This window comes from Helicoverpa zea, chromosome 13 (genome assembly GCF_022581195.2).
Source record: "Helicoverpa zea isolate HzStark_Cry1AcR chromosome 13, ilHelZeax1.1, whole genome shotgun sequence".
Classification (NCBI taxonomy): domain Eukaryota; kingdom Metazoa; phylum Arthropoda; class Insecta; order Lepidoptera; family Noctuidae; genus Helicoverpa; species Helicoverpa zea.
The window spans coordinates 7,181,759-7,202,408 of NC_061464.1; the positions used below are offsets into that span (position 1 = coordinate 7,181,759).

General features: G+C 34.1%; 4 protein-coding genes across 5 annotated transcripts in view; 3 read left to right on the forward strand and 1 right to left on the reverse strand.

Moving 5' to 3' along the window:
• Positions 1–363: 363 nt before the first annotated feature.
• Positions 364–696, reverse strand: LOC124636094 (ATPase inhibitor A, mitochondrial-like). Its single transcript, XM_047172044.1, has one exon. The coding sequence runs from the start codon at positions 694–696 to the stop codon at positions 364–366; it is 333 nt and encodes a 110-aa protein (XP_047028000.1).
• Positions 697–1,433: 737 nt separating this feature from the next.
• Positions 1,434–4,132, forward strand: LOC124635959. Its single transcript, XM_047171923.1, has 3 exons — positions 1,434–1,448; positions 1,642–1,685; positions 1,771–4,132. Exons 1-3 carry the CDS (start codon positions 1,434–1,436, stop codon positions 4,130–4,132), a joined length of 2,421 nt encoding a protein of 806 aa, XP_047027879.1.
• Positions 4,133–4,824: 692 nt separating this feature from the next.
• LOC124635688 (torso-like protein) overlaps positions 4,825–20,650 on the forward strand; it is a 56,434-nt gene continuing 40,608 nt past the window's right edge. For both annotated transcript variants that reach the window (XM_047171639.1, XM_047171640.1), the window contains exon 1: positions 4,825–5,176. The gene's annotated coding sequence lies outside the window, so the exon portion shown is untranslated. The remainder of the gene's footprint in view (positions 5,177–20,650) is intronic.
• On the forward strand, positions 7,420–9,033 carry LOC124636056. The gene is made up of 2 exons (XM_047172010.1): positions 7,420–8,755; positions 8,999–9,033. The coding sequence occupies exons 1-2, from the start codon at positions 7,420–7,422 to the stop codon at positions 9,031–9,033; spliced, it is 1,371 nt and encodes a 456-aa protein (XP_047027966.1).

A 20,650-nucleotide genomic window follows, 5' to 3' on the forward strand; every position in this document is an offset into this window, starting at 1 on the left:
ACGCCTAAACTACTGAACCGATTTGTGGGAAATTTGGTACAGACATAGTTTGGAACTTGAGAAAGGACATAGGATAGTTTTTATTTCAAAAAAAAAAAAAAAAATATTCCGGACATATAGCGCCATCTATTGGTCAAACCAAAAATATGCCGGAAGTCACTATATCATGCGAACGAAGTCGCGGGCAAAAGCTAGTACTACCTTATATTGGGTTAACGAAAAACAACAAGTTGGTAAAACTGACTTTAATTAAATAAGACTGAACTGATAAAATAACACCTGATTAGAATGCAAAACAATTTAAATCAATAATGTAATAATAATTCACATAATTTGTAACTTGTAGTAAATAAGATGTAAAAACTATTCCTCCTTCGGTTTCTGCGAGAAGCCGATCTCTTCGCCTCGCCTCAACTTGTCCTTGAGTTTCTCGATTTGTTCCCTCTGTTGTTGGTGGAAGTATCCTTCTTCCTGGGCTGCACCATACCTGCCCAGTCCTCCGCCAGACTCTCTGACGGCTCCACCAGCACCGCCACCCTTGCCTACCCCTGAGCCGGGAATCCCAGCAGGGATCGTATAATCGGTGGGACCTTCCGCATAGTGTTGGGTGTCCGCATACCTGGACCCATACCTAGGAGACAGTTTCCTCATTAGTAGCATAGACTGCTTTCGGCACGCTCCGTTCAGCATCAACATTGTTGGATGGCAATGTTCTGGTGTCTCGATTTTTTTGTAAAACTTTACTCTTTATATTGTGGCTGTGCAGCCACAATTAGCCAATTTCACGTGCTCAGATAGACCATCCAACTGAAGGTTTATACAGGGGCAGGAATTTTGGCCGTCGAACTAGAAGAATTTTGTTTCAGCTGATTTTTGACGTATGACAATCTGCAATTGACTTTTTTTGTATATCATTCAATGTGTTCGCTGTTTAGTGCCAGTAATTATTTTATTTGAATAATGTTATAAGAAGGTGTGATTCAAGTTTTATCGTTTGATATCATGTCCTAAATCGAGAGTATACTATTTTGTTTTTCACAGTGTTCATCAAAATGTATGTACCAAATATTTTCTTACCAATGAAACATGTGCTTAGTGGGAAAAAGGCTCGGTAGATAGATGACGAAACATACTCTTAATACGCTTAATTTTTTAATTATTAAACCAAGTTACTGAATTTCATAATTACAACAATCAATTTTCTAATTACCTAAATCAATTAAATACTGAATATGTAAACGCACTGCAACGATAAAATAATTAGTTGCACTAAATTGGGGAAATGTATTAAATTAACATAATTTTTTGTGCTAATTATTTTTCCTCATATAAAAGCGTGTGATAATTAGGCACATTCAGTACTGTGTGTATGGTGGCGTTGTGAAGATAAAATGTAACTAATTCTTGGAACGGAACTTTGTTTACTTCTCACAATGAATTATATCAAGGTAAAAAAACTACGTTAATTTATTAAGTTTTAATATAATTTGACTAATCTGTAAAGAAGTAGTTCATGGGTATCTATAAATGTCACAGGTTCAAGCCAAGCTTATTACACCTAAGTTCAGTTTGTAATAGTGTAATAAAGTGACTTCTGCATTGAATATTTCATTCTAATCAAAAAAATGTTTTTTTTTTCAGATACTCCTATTTCTTTTTTCTGCCAGCTTACTCCAAGATCTGAGGTACCTAACTATACAACAACGCATTACAACAGTATGCTTACTTTCTCACAACAACAATTAATCTTCTTACCCTTTGCATTTCCAGCAACGCCAATAAACCTAATAAGCCATGGCAACCCAACACAAGAAGGATGAACAGCTCACCAGATGGCCAAAATTGCATCTGCTTCCCAGACGGTGACATACCAATAGTCCAACAATTGCTGGATCCCAACGACAATGGTCTGCAACGTATAGTCATATACCTATACATAAACGACAAGACCAACGAAATCAAAATGTACACACCAAGTGCTGAAAAACAAATGCTTATACCAGATTTGATTTACGAACCCACTGATGGATTGGTCAATATAACACCTGATAATATTTACTCACTAATAAACGGGAGTCCTTCTAAGATAAAAGTGTATAACAATCGTTATGAAGCTCTGGATCCTCAGTTATCTCATTCTTTACCTATTGGACTAAATGTGGGAGCTATAGAACATGTATTACGGCCAATCACTGATGATATCTATTTAAATCCACTGAACAACAATAATGGGAATGAATACGCACTTGATGGTAGTGTCCCCATATCTAATGCACAACTTACAGCACATCCTAATTACCCACAAGATGGTGTAAATGTGTACCCTGAAAACACGAACATATACTTCCCAACGGAAGACAATACTTACAGTCCAGAATCCACGCAACACTGGATATCTGATAGTACGAACTATCCAAATGGACAAGGTCAGGCTTTACCAGAACAATCTTCGTCAGGCTATGCGCAGGCTGTTGTAAGCCCTTCTCCAGGATATCCACAGGCTTACCCAACAAATTCTCAAGGTTTACCCGAAAATACTCAGCTGATAACAGGTTACGCGCAGGCTTACCTAACAAATTCTGAAAATATCCCGGAAAATATTCAGATTTCAATAAATAAACCTGTGGCTTATCCTACGAATTCTCAGGGTTACCCTGAAGGCGCTCAGTCCTTGACCGGTTATGCTCAGGCCTATCTGACAAATCCTGAGAATACTCCGGATAATATTCAGTCTTCGATTATCAACCTGCAGGCTTATCCAAGCATTTCCCAGGATACTCCGGGCGATAATGTTCAGTATTCAACAGTTTACCTTCAAGCTTCTCCAGGAATTTCTCAAGGTATACTTGAAAATATTCAATCTTTACCAGGTTCTCACCAAGTCTATCCTAGTAATTCTCAGGATATCCTGGAAAGTATTCAATCCTCCACTGGTCAACTTCAGGCTATCCCAGGCATTTTAGAGAAACCAGGTCAATGGGATTTACAACCTCTTTCAGAAACACTTGAGGCTAAGCCTCTTAATGGAGATCTAGATCAGTATGTTGTGTACACACTCCAGAAAAGTCGAGATCAGAAATCACCTCAAGGTTTAAAGGAATTAAAAAAACCTAATTATTACGTGACCTTCGAGGTATGGTTTAATCAACAAATGAAGAGATTTCATTACATAAATTTACCAAACGATATACAATCTGTCGACGGTAAATTTCTCAGACAGTTGGTACTGAAGACATTCTCAGATAACAAGATTTTTATCAATGAAGACGGCATTATAACAGACTCTAAAGGAACACTCATAGACGCGAGTAACTTGGAGCTCCGGCCGTTGTTGATAGGAGAAAAAATTGATCAACGAATATTAGAAAAGTATCAAAAACCTATTATTCTTCCGAAAGATTTGCCTTATTTAGAGGGTATACTAGTCGCGTTTATATATCCGCCACGAATTTTAGGCATTATCCCTTTAGGAAAAACTTATTTGCTCGAAAAGTCTCACGATTCGCCACTAATGTCTGGACTGAGCATAAACAGCTATGGAAATAAAAACCCAGTCTCTAATTTGGCTTCTTCAAAACCTTATTCTTTAATTGTTAAAGCATCATACACAGTACCAATGAGAAAGGATACAAATTCAGTGGATTACAATACATATGTTGTTGGAAAAGATCAACCAATTCCTCTTAACTTACGTGCGGCAGTTTCCAGCAAGGCTTTGGCAACAGCGCAACCAACTATCCTCATCGAAGGCCCAGGAGTCCAAACACCACCGTCAATACGCAGAACTCACTCGCAGAATACAGGTCTTATTAAAACACATACGGAGTTAAAGAACGATCTAGACATAAATATACCTGAGTCATTAGCAAATGCAAATGCAACGGAGTCGGGAAGAAGGTTTCCTTCACTCTCACTACAGGATGTTATGAAGTCATTACTTAATCTCATTGATATCCTACCCAGTAGGAGGGATTTGAATGATTCGTCAGAAGAAACTGATAGTGCAGAAGATACTGAAAGTGGAGATGAGAGAGAAGGTCCGAAATTCAGAATTATTGGAGGTACTGCCGCTACAGGCAGCGGATCTCCGGTCAGTAATAAAGGAAGAAGTGGATATACGGAAAGTATTTAGAAGTGTGACTAGGTATTTACATACATGCACAAAATAATTTGATGTAGGCTAAGAGCACGATACTTCTAATGATATTTTAATTCATTATTCATTAATCTATTGACGCTATCAAAGTGAACTGGCTTGTTTAAAGGATATTGATTATAAATAGTATTTAAATATATGGGTTTGGGTGGCATTACAACCTTGATTTTTATTTCATGCCTAATGAGTTTGAAACCGACTTTCCAAAAAAGGAGGGTCTTAATTCGGCTGTTTAAATATATTTTTATCGAAACTTGAATGAGGCGACATCTAGCAATGTTTGTTGATATCATATACAGACTGCAAAACTCACTTCAGTTTGTTAACTAATTATGTGTGGAATTTGTATAACAGCGCCATCTACCTCGTTTATCAAAGACTCGGCAACGTTTAAAATTACATGACACTGAGTAGTACGTCACTACATCAGCAGATGGCGCTGTTCATTTAGTTCACACTTATTACACTAGAGGGCTTTGAAGAAACTTTATAAAAATTAAAATAAGTTGGTATTTCTAGTCTAATTAGTTAAATTAAAGCTCATTTTCATTGAAAAAAATAGTAGCATCTCCATTTAAGGATTTTACAGGATACTTTTAACCTCTTGCATTTGTTTACACTCCCCGCGAGAACGCAACCAGTTCATCAAGTCGAGGTAGTTGCAAGCTTCACCCGCCAGTAGTCACTGACTCGCCATAGAATCACACGCATTGCCGAGTGCACTCTAAAAATACCGCCGCGAACCCGGCATGTTAAAACGAACAAAATAAACCAGACTTTTCAATGACAATAAGTATGAAAATCCAAAAGTGACTGAACCAAAACAATTTTAAAATATCAAGTCAGTTAGTTCTTTTCTTTTTTGATTTTCAAGTTAGTATTATAGTGAATTCGCGGTATTCTTGCTGTGTCCTATTGTTTTGTGAATGAACCAATGTTGTACCTATGAAAGGATGTTATCATTACTGCACATGGTACTAGGAAATTGTATTTTCTAAATTTCATGGGATTTAAGAGCTGGTAAGTTTATTTTTTATTATTTTTTTATTTTTTATTATTGTGTTTGTGTTCAGCTTCAAGTTGGAGTTAAGTTGACGTTAGTTATTCGTGTCCGGTTATAGTATATGTGCCTTACGGAGTTTAAGGTTTTTTCCTTTGGGAATATTTTTCAAATATTTTTCTTATTAAAATCCAATGAGTTTAATCATAAGTCATTTTGAGCAATCGTTTAAAAAATCTAGTTAGACTTCGTAATTGGACTTTGCAAGGTCAGTTAAATTAAGAGTTATTTTTAGTCAATTAAATACCCTCATATATTATTTATTACTCAAAGGTGTGAATGAGACTTTTTATGACGAAAACTCACAGAGATGGGGAAATCCGCCAAATGCTCGTAAAAACTCAGGTCAAACAGTTTACAAGAGGGAATTTAAAACACATTAACAATTAAGAAGTAGCTAGTACAAGAAATAAAGGATAAGAAAACCCAGTAATGGTAAGTGACGATAATTTAGTCTTTAATTAGGTAGGTATTAACAATATTTCGAGAACCTGATTACATGATCAAAAAATACAATTACCAACGGCATTTCAAATAAATAAACTTGAACTAAATTCCATCCAAACAACATTACTTACAAAAGCCTTAAAATTGCCAAAAACAACCATGAAATTAATAATCAATAAAATTTGCAATCGAGGCGACAACGGCAGACGTTGATTACACAATTTTTATTTTAAAAAGCAAGTACAGCATTGGTCGTCATCCATTGACTTCGAGCCTTGTCCGCTGTGCAAGTCACCCTTGCAAAACTATCATTGTACCACTAATATGATATTAAATTAAGAGCTTCATAGATCATTATCGATCGGCTGTGAAGTCGCTTTTTTATCTTGTTGACTCCCATGGTTATGAAGGTTATTCATTCATTACTTCTGATCTTCTACAACTTGTTTCTTTTCATTTTTTACTTCATTTTTATAATTTATAGGTACCTACTTGAAGTCAGTACTAACGTACCTAAATATTGTTCTTAAATCAACTTGTTTACTAAAATTGTAACCTTTGCCAATTCTCTAAGCCCATTTACCATGAGTGAGTAATGCGTCATACACAGGATCTAGTTATTTTCTCGATTCATCTTGCCAAAACTTCCTGTTCCATATTACGCCGTACCTATTTGAACTTGATTGCCCATTGACAAACTTCAACAATGCTCTCTAAAGGCACTAAATTATCCAATGAGTCCTCACAATGATGAATGAGTAATTTTCTGGGAACTACCAAATCATTGAAGGATTCTAAGTGATCTTCTGAGTGGCTTTTTGTACAAAAAATTGATTGCAGCGTTGAAAAAATACAAGAATTCTATAAGAACAGGCAAGAAACTTTAAAATATTTTTTCCATTCGAAACTTGAACGTATATATTTGTGAACAGGTAACTATAATGAAGGTCATACAACCTTGGTGTGGTCAGTGCCAATGATTCGGAAAAATAAATAAAAGAAATATTATCAAGTTCTTGTGAAATCTTTATTGGATTTCGTAAAAATAATTTTGTGGTAAACGACATAAAATTACCATATTGAAGAGAATAATACGTGCCTAATAAGAATAAATATAAACTTGAAGTAACTCCTGCCGGGCTGGTTCCTTAAACCAGAAATTGATGCCCTTAAAGCGATTCTAAATAAGCAGGTATCTACTGACAACAAAAAAGACTGTTACTTAATTTTACGTACATTGACATTTACATGTAATTAGCAAAACAAACGGAATGCAATTATTCAAATTAAATCAAACATTAATGCTACTGTAGATAATACAAATTAGAGGGTTACGGGACTTACATAGGTATTCATTTAAATTAATTAACATTTAATTGATAGGGCTTAGAATGACAAAAATAAAAGAGCGGTTGTAAAAACTAATCAATTTTATAACAATTCAGTGACACAGAAAAATGACATAAATAAAATTATAGGAACAGACATAATTTTGAACTAACACGAACATATAAAAATCACATGCGATGATAAAAACTAGTGCATCGAATGATTGTATGTCAATTGAAATGTTATGTAAAACAGTGTTAACCCAGTTAACAATCAATGTATGGAAAATAACAAACCTAAATGTGGAGCTATATAAAAAAGTATCAGTTGCGCGTGAGCAGTCGAGGCGTTCGTACACGTTTAGCTGCATATTACTATCGCGTAATTTTAAGTCTACCCACGTACTATTTTATAATGTTAATTCTTAATGGATGAACTAAATGATAATGTGGACTTATGTGCCTTAAGTGGCAGTGAAATCATGCAACAAGAGACAACAATTGAAAGTGAGCAACAACTTAACGTGACATTAACTGAGGAGAGGGAGGAGCAAGGAAGGAGGGAGCAACGACTTGCAGAGAAGAGAACACGACAAGATGATGAGGAAATAGTAGAAGAAGATGGTTTTGTGACAGTAATTAGGAATCATAAGCGATTAAATAGAATGAATTCAACTAGTAAACAGTTGAGGCAGGATGGTGATGGATTTGAATTAGAAAATTATGAGTCTGAAGTAAGCGTTTGTGTGACAGGAAAAGAAACTTTACCGAAACAATTTGGAATGGCAAAGCTTTTACGGTCATTCGATATTCAAAACATAACAAAGATAACATATAGGAATGCTTATAGAGTTTTGATTTATTTTGATAACAGGGAAAGCGCCTTGAAACTACTCAATTGTGAAAAGTTTACCAGTTTAGGATACAGAGTACAAAGAACGGACGAAGTGAATTTGTGTTATGGAATAGTCAGACAGGTAGATTTAGAGACCGAAGAAAAAGAAATTATGGAAAATTTATCTTGTGAGCTCGATATAATTTCAATTAAAAGGTTACGAAGAATTACTGATAGCGGAGAATGGACTGATTCTGAAACAATAAGAATAGGCTTCAAAGGTAACACTTTACCGCCGTATGTGTATGGATACGGCTGCAGGTTCAAAGTGGAACCTTATACCTTCCCTGTATCTCAATGTTCGGGATGTTGGAAATATGGGCACCTTTCTCGTTCATGTCCAATTAAAAAAATCATATGTCCTAAATGTGGTAACAACCACGCAAATTGTGAAACGAATAAATATGTCTGCGTAAATTGTAAAGGCCCACATATGGCCATGTTTAAAAAATGTCCAGTATTCCTAAAAGAAAAAGAAATAAGAAACATCATGACTAAGCAAAACTGTACTTATAGGAAAGGATTAGAATTATATTTAAAAAATAAGCAAGATTTTAGAACTAACGCCGATGTTGGAGAAATGGAAATTAATAAGAATACCATGTCAGACCTGGATAGTCAGCAGAATACTACTCAGAAATTATCTTACAGGGATATAGTTATAACAGATGCGCTTATACATAATAATAATTCGACCGTGAATAACACTTTTGAAGACGAAGGTTTAACACGGAAAGATACACAAGAGAATTGCGTGTTGGAAAATAAGAAAACGAAGTCAAGAGGATCCGTTAAGAAGAGCATGGACAGATATAATGTTGAGCCGGAAATAAGAAACTTAGAAAAAGACAAAAGCTATGATTCTACAAGTGAAACCGAAAATTCGAAGTGCAGTTTAGATTTATACAATATTTTCCAAAGAGCCAAAGATATATGTTTTTCTGACGAAACTTGGTCAAATAAGTTACAAAAATTAATTAAGCTTTTTATAGATTTATGTGGTCAGTTACTAATTAAAGTTTTGAAAAAGGATGATATATGTACAAAGATAATTTCTATGTTTAAAAATGGCTAACAACAATTTAAGAATGTTTCAACTACGTATTATACAGTGGAATGCACGAAGTATGCGGCCCAAACGCAATGAATTGGAGCTCTTAATGGCTCAAGAAAAAATACACATAGCGTTAATTTCCGAAACTTGGTTAGAACCAGAATCACACATGAATATAAGCGGCTACAATATTTTTAGAAAGGATAGGATAGATGGATATGGTGGGGTAGCTATCATAGTTTCTAAATCCATTAAAGTACAACCATGTTTGATCAACATCAATAACCCAGGAATAGAAATTATCTCGATTAAACTCCTAAATTGCAATCAAATTAATAATATAGTACTGGTATACTGCCCTTCTTCAGTTCGCACAAGCACCTCCGATTGGGAACAAATATTTTCTGCCTTTCCTAGTAAATGCATTGTAGCGGGGGATTTCAATGGTCACCATTCAACTTGGTCATCAAGAAGTGATGGTAGAGGAGGACAGATATTTGACGCGGCATTAGATTATGGATATATATCTCTTAATGATGGCAGTGCAACAAGGGTAAGTTTAGTTGACAATAGTTTTCAGCAGACCTCTCCTGATGTCACATTTGTCTCATCCGACTTATCGGTTGCATTAAACTGGAGGGTAATGAACGAAAACTTGGGAAGTGATCACCTGTTTATTAAAATTTCATACAAATACAATAATTTGAACCCTTTAAGCATAACTAAAAAACGTAATTTTAAGTTGGCTAATTGGACTGAATATAGTAAATCTTTGGAAAAATATTTAATGCAACCAATTCATGATGTAGACAGTCAATCCCGATATAACAACTTTATTGAGTGTGTTAATAAAGCGGCCGACGAACATATACCCGCGGTAAAATATTGTTACAATCCAGAAAGTAGTTTTCGACCCAAACCATACTGGAATCCAACACTTTCACGTTTAGTAGCTCAGCGTAGGTTGGCTTTAAAGAATTTTCGAGGAAATCCCACCCCAAGTAATCTTGATATACTTCAGAACATAACAGAAGTTGCGAAAACTGCCATAGCTCAAGCGAAGACTGCAAATTGGCAAAGTTACTGCAGCAGTATTGACGAGCATACGTCCAGCTCGGATATGTGGAAACGCATGGGCTGGATGAAGGGATTCACTACGTCAAGGTCATCCGTGTCGAATGAACAAAAAATAGAACTTCTTTGTAGTCTGGCTCCCGATTATGTTTACCCAAAAATTCATTATTTTGAGTCAAACAATATAGAATTGGAAGCAAATTTTACCCTACAAGAAATGTGTAACTGCTTTAAAAAAAAGGATACCGCGCCTGGCAACGATGGCATAACCTACTCGCTTATATATCACTTATCACCGGTAAGCAGATCATATTTATTAGACTTATATAATAATATTTTTAATACTGGAATAATCCCAATGCAATGGCGTAACATCTTGGTGACTCCAATTCCCAAAACATCAACTAATAATAATAGTATTAAACTCAGGCCAATTTCTTTGCTTTCTTGTGTTTGTAAAATTTTTCATTTAATGTTGACCAAGCGACTGGAATGGTATATAGAGAAAAATAAATTGTTATCGCCATACACCTCCGGTTTTAGAAGAGGACAATCATGTCTGGACTGTTTAGTTAGATTAATAAGTCAAGTTTACTTGGGATTTTCTCGTAAGATTCCAACTGTGGCCTGCTTTTTGGATGTAACAAATGCTTATAATAATGTATTAATCGAGTCTTTAACGAGAATATTGGACGAGGTGGGTATCGGTAAAAAGTTTTGTCAATATCTATGGAATTTTTTAAGTGAAAGGCACCTTATAATGACAGATGAAACTGATTGTAATAAACATTTTATACGTTACACAAGCCGAGGTTTAGCGCAAGGGGATCCAATTTCTCCTCTTCTTTTTAATATTCTAACAATAAAATTATTCCATGAAATCAAAAATGTTAACATGTGCCAATATGCAGATGATTTTGTGCTATATTCTCCTTTAAAAAATATAAGTGTAACTCAAAATGAATTGCAAATAGCGTTAAATAAATTTTGTACGATTTTAAACGAAATGGGATTGGAGTTATCAGCTTCTAAGTCTAAAGTTTGCATTTTTAGTAGGGGTTTTAAAAAACTACAAATTGAATTGAAATTACAAAATCAAAATTTAGAAATAGTAGACAATTATAAATATTTGGGTATGTGGATGGATAGGTCATTACGATGGAGTAAACATATTGCTGAGACGGTTGAAAAGGTGCAAAAGAATATTAACATGCTTAAAGTTTTGGCAGGTGCGTCCTGGGGCTTACATCCTAAACATTTACGACATCTATACATAGCGTTGATTAGAAGTCGCATAGATTACGGTTGCTATCTATATGATGCAAGTGCCAAATGTCATTTAGATAAATTAGATAAAATTCAAAATCAGGGACTAAGAATAATTGGAGGATTTATTAAAACCACTCCAATTCAAGCCATGGAAAGCGAGCTGGGTGTCACTCCACTGTATTTACGTAGAAAATATTTGGCATATAAATTCTGTCTAAAATCTAAATCTATGGAAGGTAATGTAAATGATCGGCTATTAAGTGAACTTTACACTCTTCGACAAAATTGCTATTGGAAGAACAAAACTATTCCTTTACTTGTAATTTTACATAACGAAACGAAAGAAATTCAGATGGCTTCGTCATATCCTTTATTGATGTTTACTTTGAGAACATGGGTTACTAATATTAATGTAAATGAGATAATAAGAGTAAATTTAGAATCAATCCAATCGTCTAAAAAATCGTATGATATTAATGTATTAAAATACGAAGTTATTAGAGAACTGTCCATAAAATACAATGAATGGCTTTGTATATTTACAGACGGGTCAAAGAGTGAAGAAGGTCATGGATCAGCATTTTATGTTCCTAGTGTTAATGCTGAAAATAGCCAAAATTGTTTTAAGATAGGTGAACAAACATCCATCATGACGTTGGAACTTGTTGCAATTTCGGAAGCTTTGACCTTTGTTACTGATAGCCCACACAAAAACATTGTTATCTGTACAGACAGCAAGAGTTCCTTGCAACATATAGCTCGCTGCGCCTCTGGTTACAGAGGTGCATCGATAGCTTATGCTATTCTTTCAAAGATAGATGCAATACAGACAAAAGGTGTCCAATTGAGATTGCAATGGGTTCCATCACACATTGGGTTGCGGGGCAACGAAGAGGCTGACAAGTTAGCGAAATATGCAGCCAAGCATGGTAAAGAAACTCGTCTTAGTTTGGACTATACAGAGTATTTGCCTAAATTTAAAAATATATGTTACGATCTTTGGAAGGAACATTTTAATAGACGGTCATTAGAAGTTGGAATATGGTACAAAACAATTCAATGTCAGCCTCTTCGGGTGCCTTGGTTCATGGACAGTGCTTTAAGTAGAAAATTAGTTGTTATTGCTTGTAGGATCAGATCTGGACATATTCCATGTAACAAATTTGCGTTTTTGATGAGGAAAACTACTTCACCCAACTGCGAACAATGTGGGGTTGTTGAAGACCTACACCATTTGTTGGTGGAATGTGTCAAGTATGAGACAGCCAGAAATAATCTTATATCAACCTTGAATTTGAACAGGACTGACTTAGGTACTTTCCATAAAATCTTATCCCAACCAAATGGAGGTGATGCGAAAGTTTTGTTCGAATTTATGGCCCATTTATAATTGCCTGTATATGTGATGAATGTATGATTAGGGTACGATGGAACTGACATACGCTATGCGTAAAAGTTCCTTAAAATAAAAGAATAAAAAAAAAAAAAAAAAAAAAAAAGTATCACGTGAAACTTTTTACGTAGAAACTCATAGCACATTTGGGAAGGCATCCAAACTTTTTGTCGATAACCTTGCAGACACTTAAAAATCGAGTATCCAAGTGAGTTCAAGTTGCCGAAATCCAAACAAGATAGAAAAACAGCACTTAACATTTAAAATAATACAAAAAGTTTACGCTTCCGTGACTTTGCTTTTGAAGTTGAGGGTAATTAATATTTTTTGTAATAAGATTCAAAGAAGCTAATGACTCATTCTGATAGTCAAAGATGTACATAGATAAAGTCAACTCAGATGGAGAAAAAACTAAAAAATATCTCAGCCATATTATTGCTATAAAACTGGGGATTTTTTGAACGCGCTAATATCTTTCAGTGTGAGATAGCCCAATCATCTTGGAGGGCTACTTTTTATCTAGGTGCGTGAATGAGATCCCACCGGACACGGGTGAAACAGCTATCTAATGAAAACTAGTGTGTTATATTTATACAATACCTCAGATTTAAAACAGACACAGCAACTAACAATGATTACAGAAAAGAGTTTCAAAATCTCAATGTATTAATCAGGATCACAGTTCATATGTCTATTAAAGAAATAAATCTTTAAATATTCGAGGCACAATACCTGCACTTCGGCACTAGCAATTACATTTGCTTTGATGTCAATGATATTACTTAATTTCGTCGGCTGTGTAATATTACAACATTCTCGCAGATGTTTGACAACCGTAATACTTTTATTTGCTCGTTTCTTTATATGAACTGCACTTACTATTATCTGATCTGCAATGACTTTGAATTTTGCAGCAATGTCTCAACTCTTTCTTTTGTTTTAATGAACATTATCTCTCTCAAATAGAGTTGTTATTTGGAGTCGGTTATCGTCAATCATTTTAATTGTCATTACTTATGTCCCCGTGTGATTTTTGGTGCTTTCAAAACTTTTTATCCTCAGATTTTTTTACTTGATTGACATCACCTTTCGTGACGTTTATGTTCATTCACAATCTACCTACATAATATATTTTAGTATCCGATGATTATATTCTATGTATTAAATTACATAGTTCATGTGTGCTCTGTTTACATCTATGAATTGTTGAAATTCTTGTACATATTACTTAATAGAATAAGAATAGGTAGAATAAGAATAAGAAATTTATTTCCAAAAATTTACATTTTCTGTTATCATTAGCCCCAAACTAGGCAAAGCCTTTAATAGGTAGGTAATGTGTTTAGTTTGTGAGAATCTCAAACTCAAGGATCCTCAATGTTAAATTCCTCAAAGTTTTTCTTTAAATATATATATATCTTTATATATATTATATAGTATAGTATTCTTTAAATACTAGTAAAAAATAATGCAACTTATAAATACTTACGTAAGCCGATATTCTGAATTAGAGATCAAAGTTGCGAACATCAACTTGAAGGTTAAATCTAATATGTTATTTTATTTAAGTAATAAAATATTATCATTAGGTAGCTTTGAAAGTAATGATGCAAATGATATCTATTTTTTGTGAAGTATAAAATCTGACAGACACTGACAACCGTTCTTTTATCGACTTCTAGAGTTTTAAAGAACCAGAGTTTGATAATCTAAGCCTTAGATCCGAATAGAGTCCTTAGATTCTAAGAACTCTCATTTCAATTCTGAAGTAGGTATAGTAAATATGCAAGTTGCTCAGCTTCAAGAGTTTCGAGCAGAACTTAAGGAAAGATTGAAAACAAATAAACGTCTTCCTTTACCTTTTCCTCATTTTAGAGCCTTTTGTAGAAATTACCAGTGAGTATTCACCACACTCACCGTGACCATAGCAAACCTTCTTATTTTAATATTACATTTTCTTTCTAGTTAACTAAGTACTAAGAAAGATCCACGTGCAGCTCTTGGAATTAATATTATTATCAAACTTAATTATATCTGTCATACTGTCTTTAACGATGATAAGGTTTAATTGCGAGAATTTACGGTGCATAACTGCATCGGTGCATATCTACTGACCGAGCCTAACATAGTAAACAACTTTAGAAAATGGACCCAAATTTTAACGTGTTAAGGTTTAAAATTGACTAATGTGAACACTTGAATGGACTAGATTTGACGATAATTGCAAACATCGCACTATAGGTCATGAGATGACGTTGTAGTACTTAGATAATAATACTAAATTGCTTACATTTGTAAATGTTTAAATGTGAAGGAATTTTCGTGTATCTCAAGCTTTAGAAGATCTACTTAGAAATATAATGCTTCATGCTAATTGTGAATCAGACGCAGAAATATTTGATGGTGCACATGTGTCATTGATTCATTTGTATTTCGGGAATCCCACAGGAAAGTTCGTTTAATTCAATTTAATTTTTGATGACACTAAAGAAAACCCCTATGGCAATTGCGATTTTGTGGTAATATTATGTGCATAAATTAATAACTTCAGTTGAAAGAAGGAATTGTTTTTATTTTGCTTTCATTTCTGCCGCTATTATTTTGTAACTGCTGTTCCGAATAAGATGAATAGAAAGAAAAAATATTGTTAAATGATATTAAAGGGGAAACCCGTCCATTGTTCTTATCACAACAATACCAAGATCTATAACCCAATTGAAAGGAATCCAAGTAAAATTGAAAGGTATCGTGTCCCCGACCCACGACATTTCTTGACAAACGCCGTCACGAACAAAATAATCGTGAATTATTTCCCAAATAAGCCATGGTTTGTGAAACATCCACTTATCTAAGCTACGGATCTTATTTTTCTTTGTCTACTCATTGATTTGTGAATTGTGAAAGATGATCGTTTTCTTGTTATTTCAGCTGTTATTAATCGTGAAATTAGCATGCAGTTTACGTAAATTCTTTTGTCATTATTTTATGAAAATTATATTGAAATTGTTTCATAGGTATTTTTGTTCTTATAACTTTACGATCACGAATAAATTGATCTTCTTTTAAGTGTTTCATATTTTGCAAGCTAAACCCCCTTTTACATAAAGAAGAAGGTCAAAATTTTAAGTTCATAATTCCGGTCACTGCCTCGGCACTACCAAGCAACCATGTTTGTCTACTGACTCCATATCTATGTCCAGTCCACAACTGATGTTATGATAAGAAATAAGGCCTAATGTAACCTAACCACGTGTTATCTCCCTCAAAAGTGGGCCAAGTAACGCAATTTCTTGGACAATAGTCTAGTTACTAGCACTATTGAAATACTTTTATCTAGGCTAGTCTAACACGGGCCTAGTTCACTTGGTGGGGATATACGGCAACATTTACTTCGATAGAATGGTTAATTAAGTACTAAGTTATTTGTTGATTTGGTTTGAAGAATTAAGTAAAATGTTAGGGGTACCACAGGGTTCTATTCTGGGTCCTTCGATTTTTTTTATACTTTTCTATTTTCTTGCCTATTTATCCTCGTATTGTGTAGGTATTATACTTGAGAGTTCTGACATAAAATATGATATTTTTAGTTGTGATTTTGTTACTTTCGAAACTCTTTTGTTCTTATTGGCCAAATGATATAAACAGAGGTACAGACCTACATCAATAAAAAACAAATACCCGCATCAAATTCCATACTTCTCGCTTTCCACAGCAGATCATATCAGCTCCCTTAGTACTCTTGTCACGTACAACCGATCCTTACATCCGACGATAAAAATGTACGAACAATGTGGGTTAAAAGATCAACAACCAATGGCTTTGTACTTACAGACAGACGGAAGGACCAATTTAGGAGAGGAGGACCATTTTAGGTCAATTGGTCTGCCGTTGCTCCATAAAATCAGTGATGATTGATTGTCCGTTTGACAAACTTATTATTGAGTAAGTGCAGTTAAGAAAAGGGATTGTGTTGTAAACTTGGAGCTATAGTATTGGAGCTATAGATTTTCTCTTTGTTGGTTTGATATTTAATGGTGCTGATGATTTTGCAAAGGGCTCTAGTAGTGCATTTAACGTTATCGTCATTTTTTGACTAACGGTTATAATTTAGATTTCTTCCTTTATCCGTATACCTACTTATTACAGTTTACAAGTAGTTCAATCTCCTAGTCTTTTATGATATGATGCAGTTAAAGACTTAAATCATTATCGATTTCAAATTATTAGAATCCTAAGTTAATTTTAAAACGTTTAAACTCGTTTCTCATATTAGTAGAAGTTGGTGTCCTAATTTTAAGTTAATTAAACTAAACTTAGCCGAGATAACATTTTGATATGAGGAGTCATTTGAGTTTCATAGTACTACATAAATACCTAGTTCAGTCACGGTTTTAAACATGTGTACTATTCTCAAGTTTATTCCGAAATTTCAAATACGAAAGAATAACTGAAACTTTGGTATAGAAAGGGCTCTAGAAGGAACATAGATGGAATTTAATCAGCATAAGTCTATCATGCCTTTTACTGCACCTACAGGCTTTGATGATTACCCATCTCTAAAAAACCTTTTATAAAACAAAAACAATCTAGATTTCAAAGTCTAGGTATAATTTGAAGAACTTTTGATCGTGAATGTAGACGAAGCATCTTGTAATTATGAACGAATATTAAAACTTAAAGGTCACACGTTTCGCAATGTTCGTGGGATATCAACAAAAACACACATTAGTCTCACATTTGAGATAACTATTGGACATTATTCGATCGACTATGACCGCAAACGTTCTTGAGAATTTGATGGGTACATCGAAAGGGATGGCAAAAACTAAACATCATTTTGGATAAGGTTCATGAAGTGGTCTTGGTATTTAAATTCGTTTTGGATGTTTAGAAGGGTATACAGAATATTTGTAATGACTAGAAACACAAACAATCCCAATCACAACTCCAAACACTGAGATAAGTAAAGCGAAGTGGAGAAGAAAAATCAGTAAAACGTAGATAGCACAGCTGGAAGGAGAGAGAAATATTATTAAGTGCTTTAAGCACCAAATAATAACGCTACGTATCTAACTACAGCCAAATACTGACATTTTGATCTGATTGAAAAAAACTTGTAAAAGATTTGACTACTTGCACTTTGAAGCTGTGACACAGTTCGTCCCCTTTCGATAAACATAAGAATAGTTTTATGACCATAACATACTTGTTAACATGCATAAAGCATACTTAAATCATGCATGGACTATTGACAAGAAACATCAATGGCTGAGAAACAAACGTTTAGAAAATAAAGAGAACCTCTTTACTAGATGTTTGGGGTCTGTAACGCACTTACAACAACCATTTGAAAATTACTTTCTAAATGGACAGATCAATAAAATACATTGCTTTATTTGTTTGGAAACTTCTCCTGGCAAGCGATATGTTTCTTGTTACAAAAATAAGATTGCAAATCAAAATTTTGGGAATTCTGTTAAAAATAAAGAAATAACAGACTTTGCTCCTCAGTTTCAGCGATTACTTGGAACGGACCAAAGGACTAATAAAAATAAAAACAATGACACGTTGCATTTACCAACAGCAAAGGCTACGAATTTGATTGCAATTGCGTAAATATTGCGATTTCTCAGTAGTCTGAATATTAATAGGCATTTTATTAGGCGTTTTACAAGCAGAAGACATGCTGTGTCAAGCTGGCTAACAAGAATACAAATCACGCATTTGAATATAAAAAAGTTTGACTGTTTCTCACCCTCTTTTGTTTTTGGAGCCTAAAAGAATTCGGTTTTTGAAATTCAAATTTGTAGTTTGACAGTGACGTTATGTTTTGTTTTTTTTTTTTATATATACTAAGGAAACCTTCATAATGTAGACAACCTTCTTCCATAAACATTTATAACTGATAGTTTGTTACTTAGAATATTTTAAATGACTCAAAGCTTTATTAAATAAGACCTCATTTGTATTGAGCATAATATAATATTATACATATATCGTAACAGAGAATTATAGTTCGGCCATTCAGAGAATGCGTTCCTGACACGTCGCGATTGAACTGACGACGTAACTTTGCAATGGCGTTGCAGTTACGATAAAAATATTTTTGCTGGTTGTTTACCGTTTTAACAATTGAGGAGCATTAAAACAACATTATTATATCAATAATCAATGAATGTTATAATTTTGTGCCAAACTGAGTGTCAAATAACTTGGTAAACAATATTTTTCTAAATCTATACTGCGCTATTACAAGGTTATGTCAGCGGTTTATATTTTGTAGTGCTGTGCTAAAAATAACAGGCAAGTATCGTAATCTGTTCTTATACAGTTATAATATAAAATAATACGTTTTGATTTTCTTTTTAAGAATTGGAAAATAATGGACTATAAGACTTAATTATAACGTTTATGAAATATAAAAATAAAACTATGACCAAACCGCATTTTTATACTTAGATTAAAAATGGTAACCCCAAATGGCGTTATGGGCCGCCATTTTGTGACGCTAAAACAGTCGTCCGTTGTCGTTTCGTGCGCATAGACCACGTTTTTCAAGTGTTTTCGATCTGTTTTTATTTGATTACCCGGCTTTTGTTAGACCGAGATATCAGGATTGATTCTGTTATTGATAATAATATAATTATACATGTAGGCGAAGATGATGATGAAGACACCACCTCCTCAAGCAAATCGGAGTCTGATTAATATTCTGTTCGCACATTCAATTCAATGTACTTGTAACAAAGAATAAATAAAACAATTTTATTATATGAATATTACCTTTTTTTGGTTTCCACTTAAATAACTAAAATATAAAACAAATGATTCCGCCAATTTAAAACGAAAATAATCTTAAAATAATGCGGCGGTTCATTTTGAAGGAACGGTAACGAACTCAGTGTTATGTTGTGCCCATCACTAGTCGTGACTAACTGATAGGTGTCAGGAACGCATTCTCTGAACGGCCGAAGTATAAGTATGGATGTTAAATAGACATTTTGTGGTCAAGGTTCCAAAGCCACCTATTTCTCTTGTCACCTCTAAATAACAGTTGGTATAATCATATGTAATCTAGTAGTACATTATATAATTCAAAGGTAACGAAACTTGTTTTAGCTGTTTGACATTCACAAGTGCCTTGGTCATTAATATGTTTGGATAAAAGTGGTTTTTATTTATAGAAGGTACAGTTCGATTGTAGAACCAGTCTCACTTTTAATTAGTTGGATTTACTATGTCCTTTTGAAAGGATTGCAATCAAAATCAAAATGTACCTACGACCATAGTTCTGTCTACCTGAAGTCAGTCAGTAATGTGTTAAGTAAATTGCTCTTCACCTTTAAACTTCTGATGTCTTATTGATACTATTTTGTGAGAGATTTCCCCTAAATTTTGTTCTGCAGTTCTGAACATTTCTATCCGCAACTTATCTAGAGGTCAAATATTAAGATAAGGAGGTAAAGTCATAAACGAGTTTCATAAACTATTCCGGTGATGACATACCTAGTGCGCCTAACACTAAGTTTTTCCCAGCTGTAGTCAAACAACTGTCATTATATCTCAGATTATCACAAATAAAAAATATCACGTCGTTAAGAATATAGGTATCGCAGTTGATTTTTTTTACTAAAACTGCAAAGTTCAAAGTCTCAATGCGCTTATCTTCAGTACTTCAGCTGGACCGATTTGAAAAAATATTTCGGTATTAAATAGCCCATTTATCTAGAAAGGCTATATTTACATTTACTTCGCTACATTTGATCTGGGAGCAAGGAGCAGGTTCCATGGGATGCGGATGTTCCACATATTTTTAAATCAAAAGCAATTTTTCCACGATCCTTGATATCAAACATGAAACAAAATCAAATAAACTAGAAGAACACACTTAATCACTTCGCAAATTTACTCTTATAAGTCGAATCAGTGCAACAATCTAGAACATTGACAAATTAAGTTAGAAAATGTTCGTAA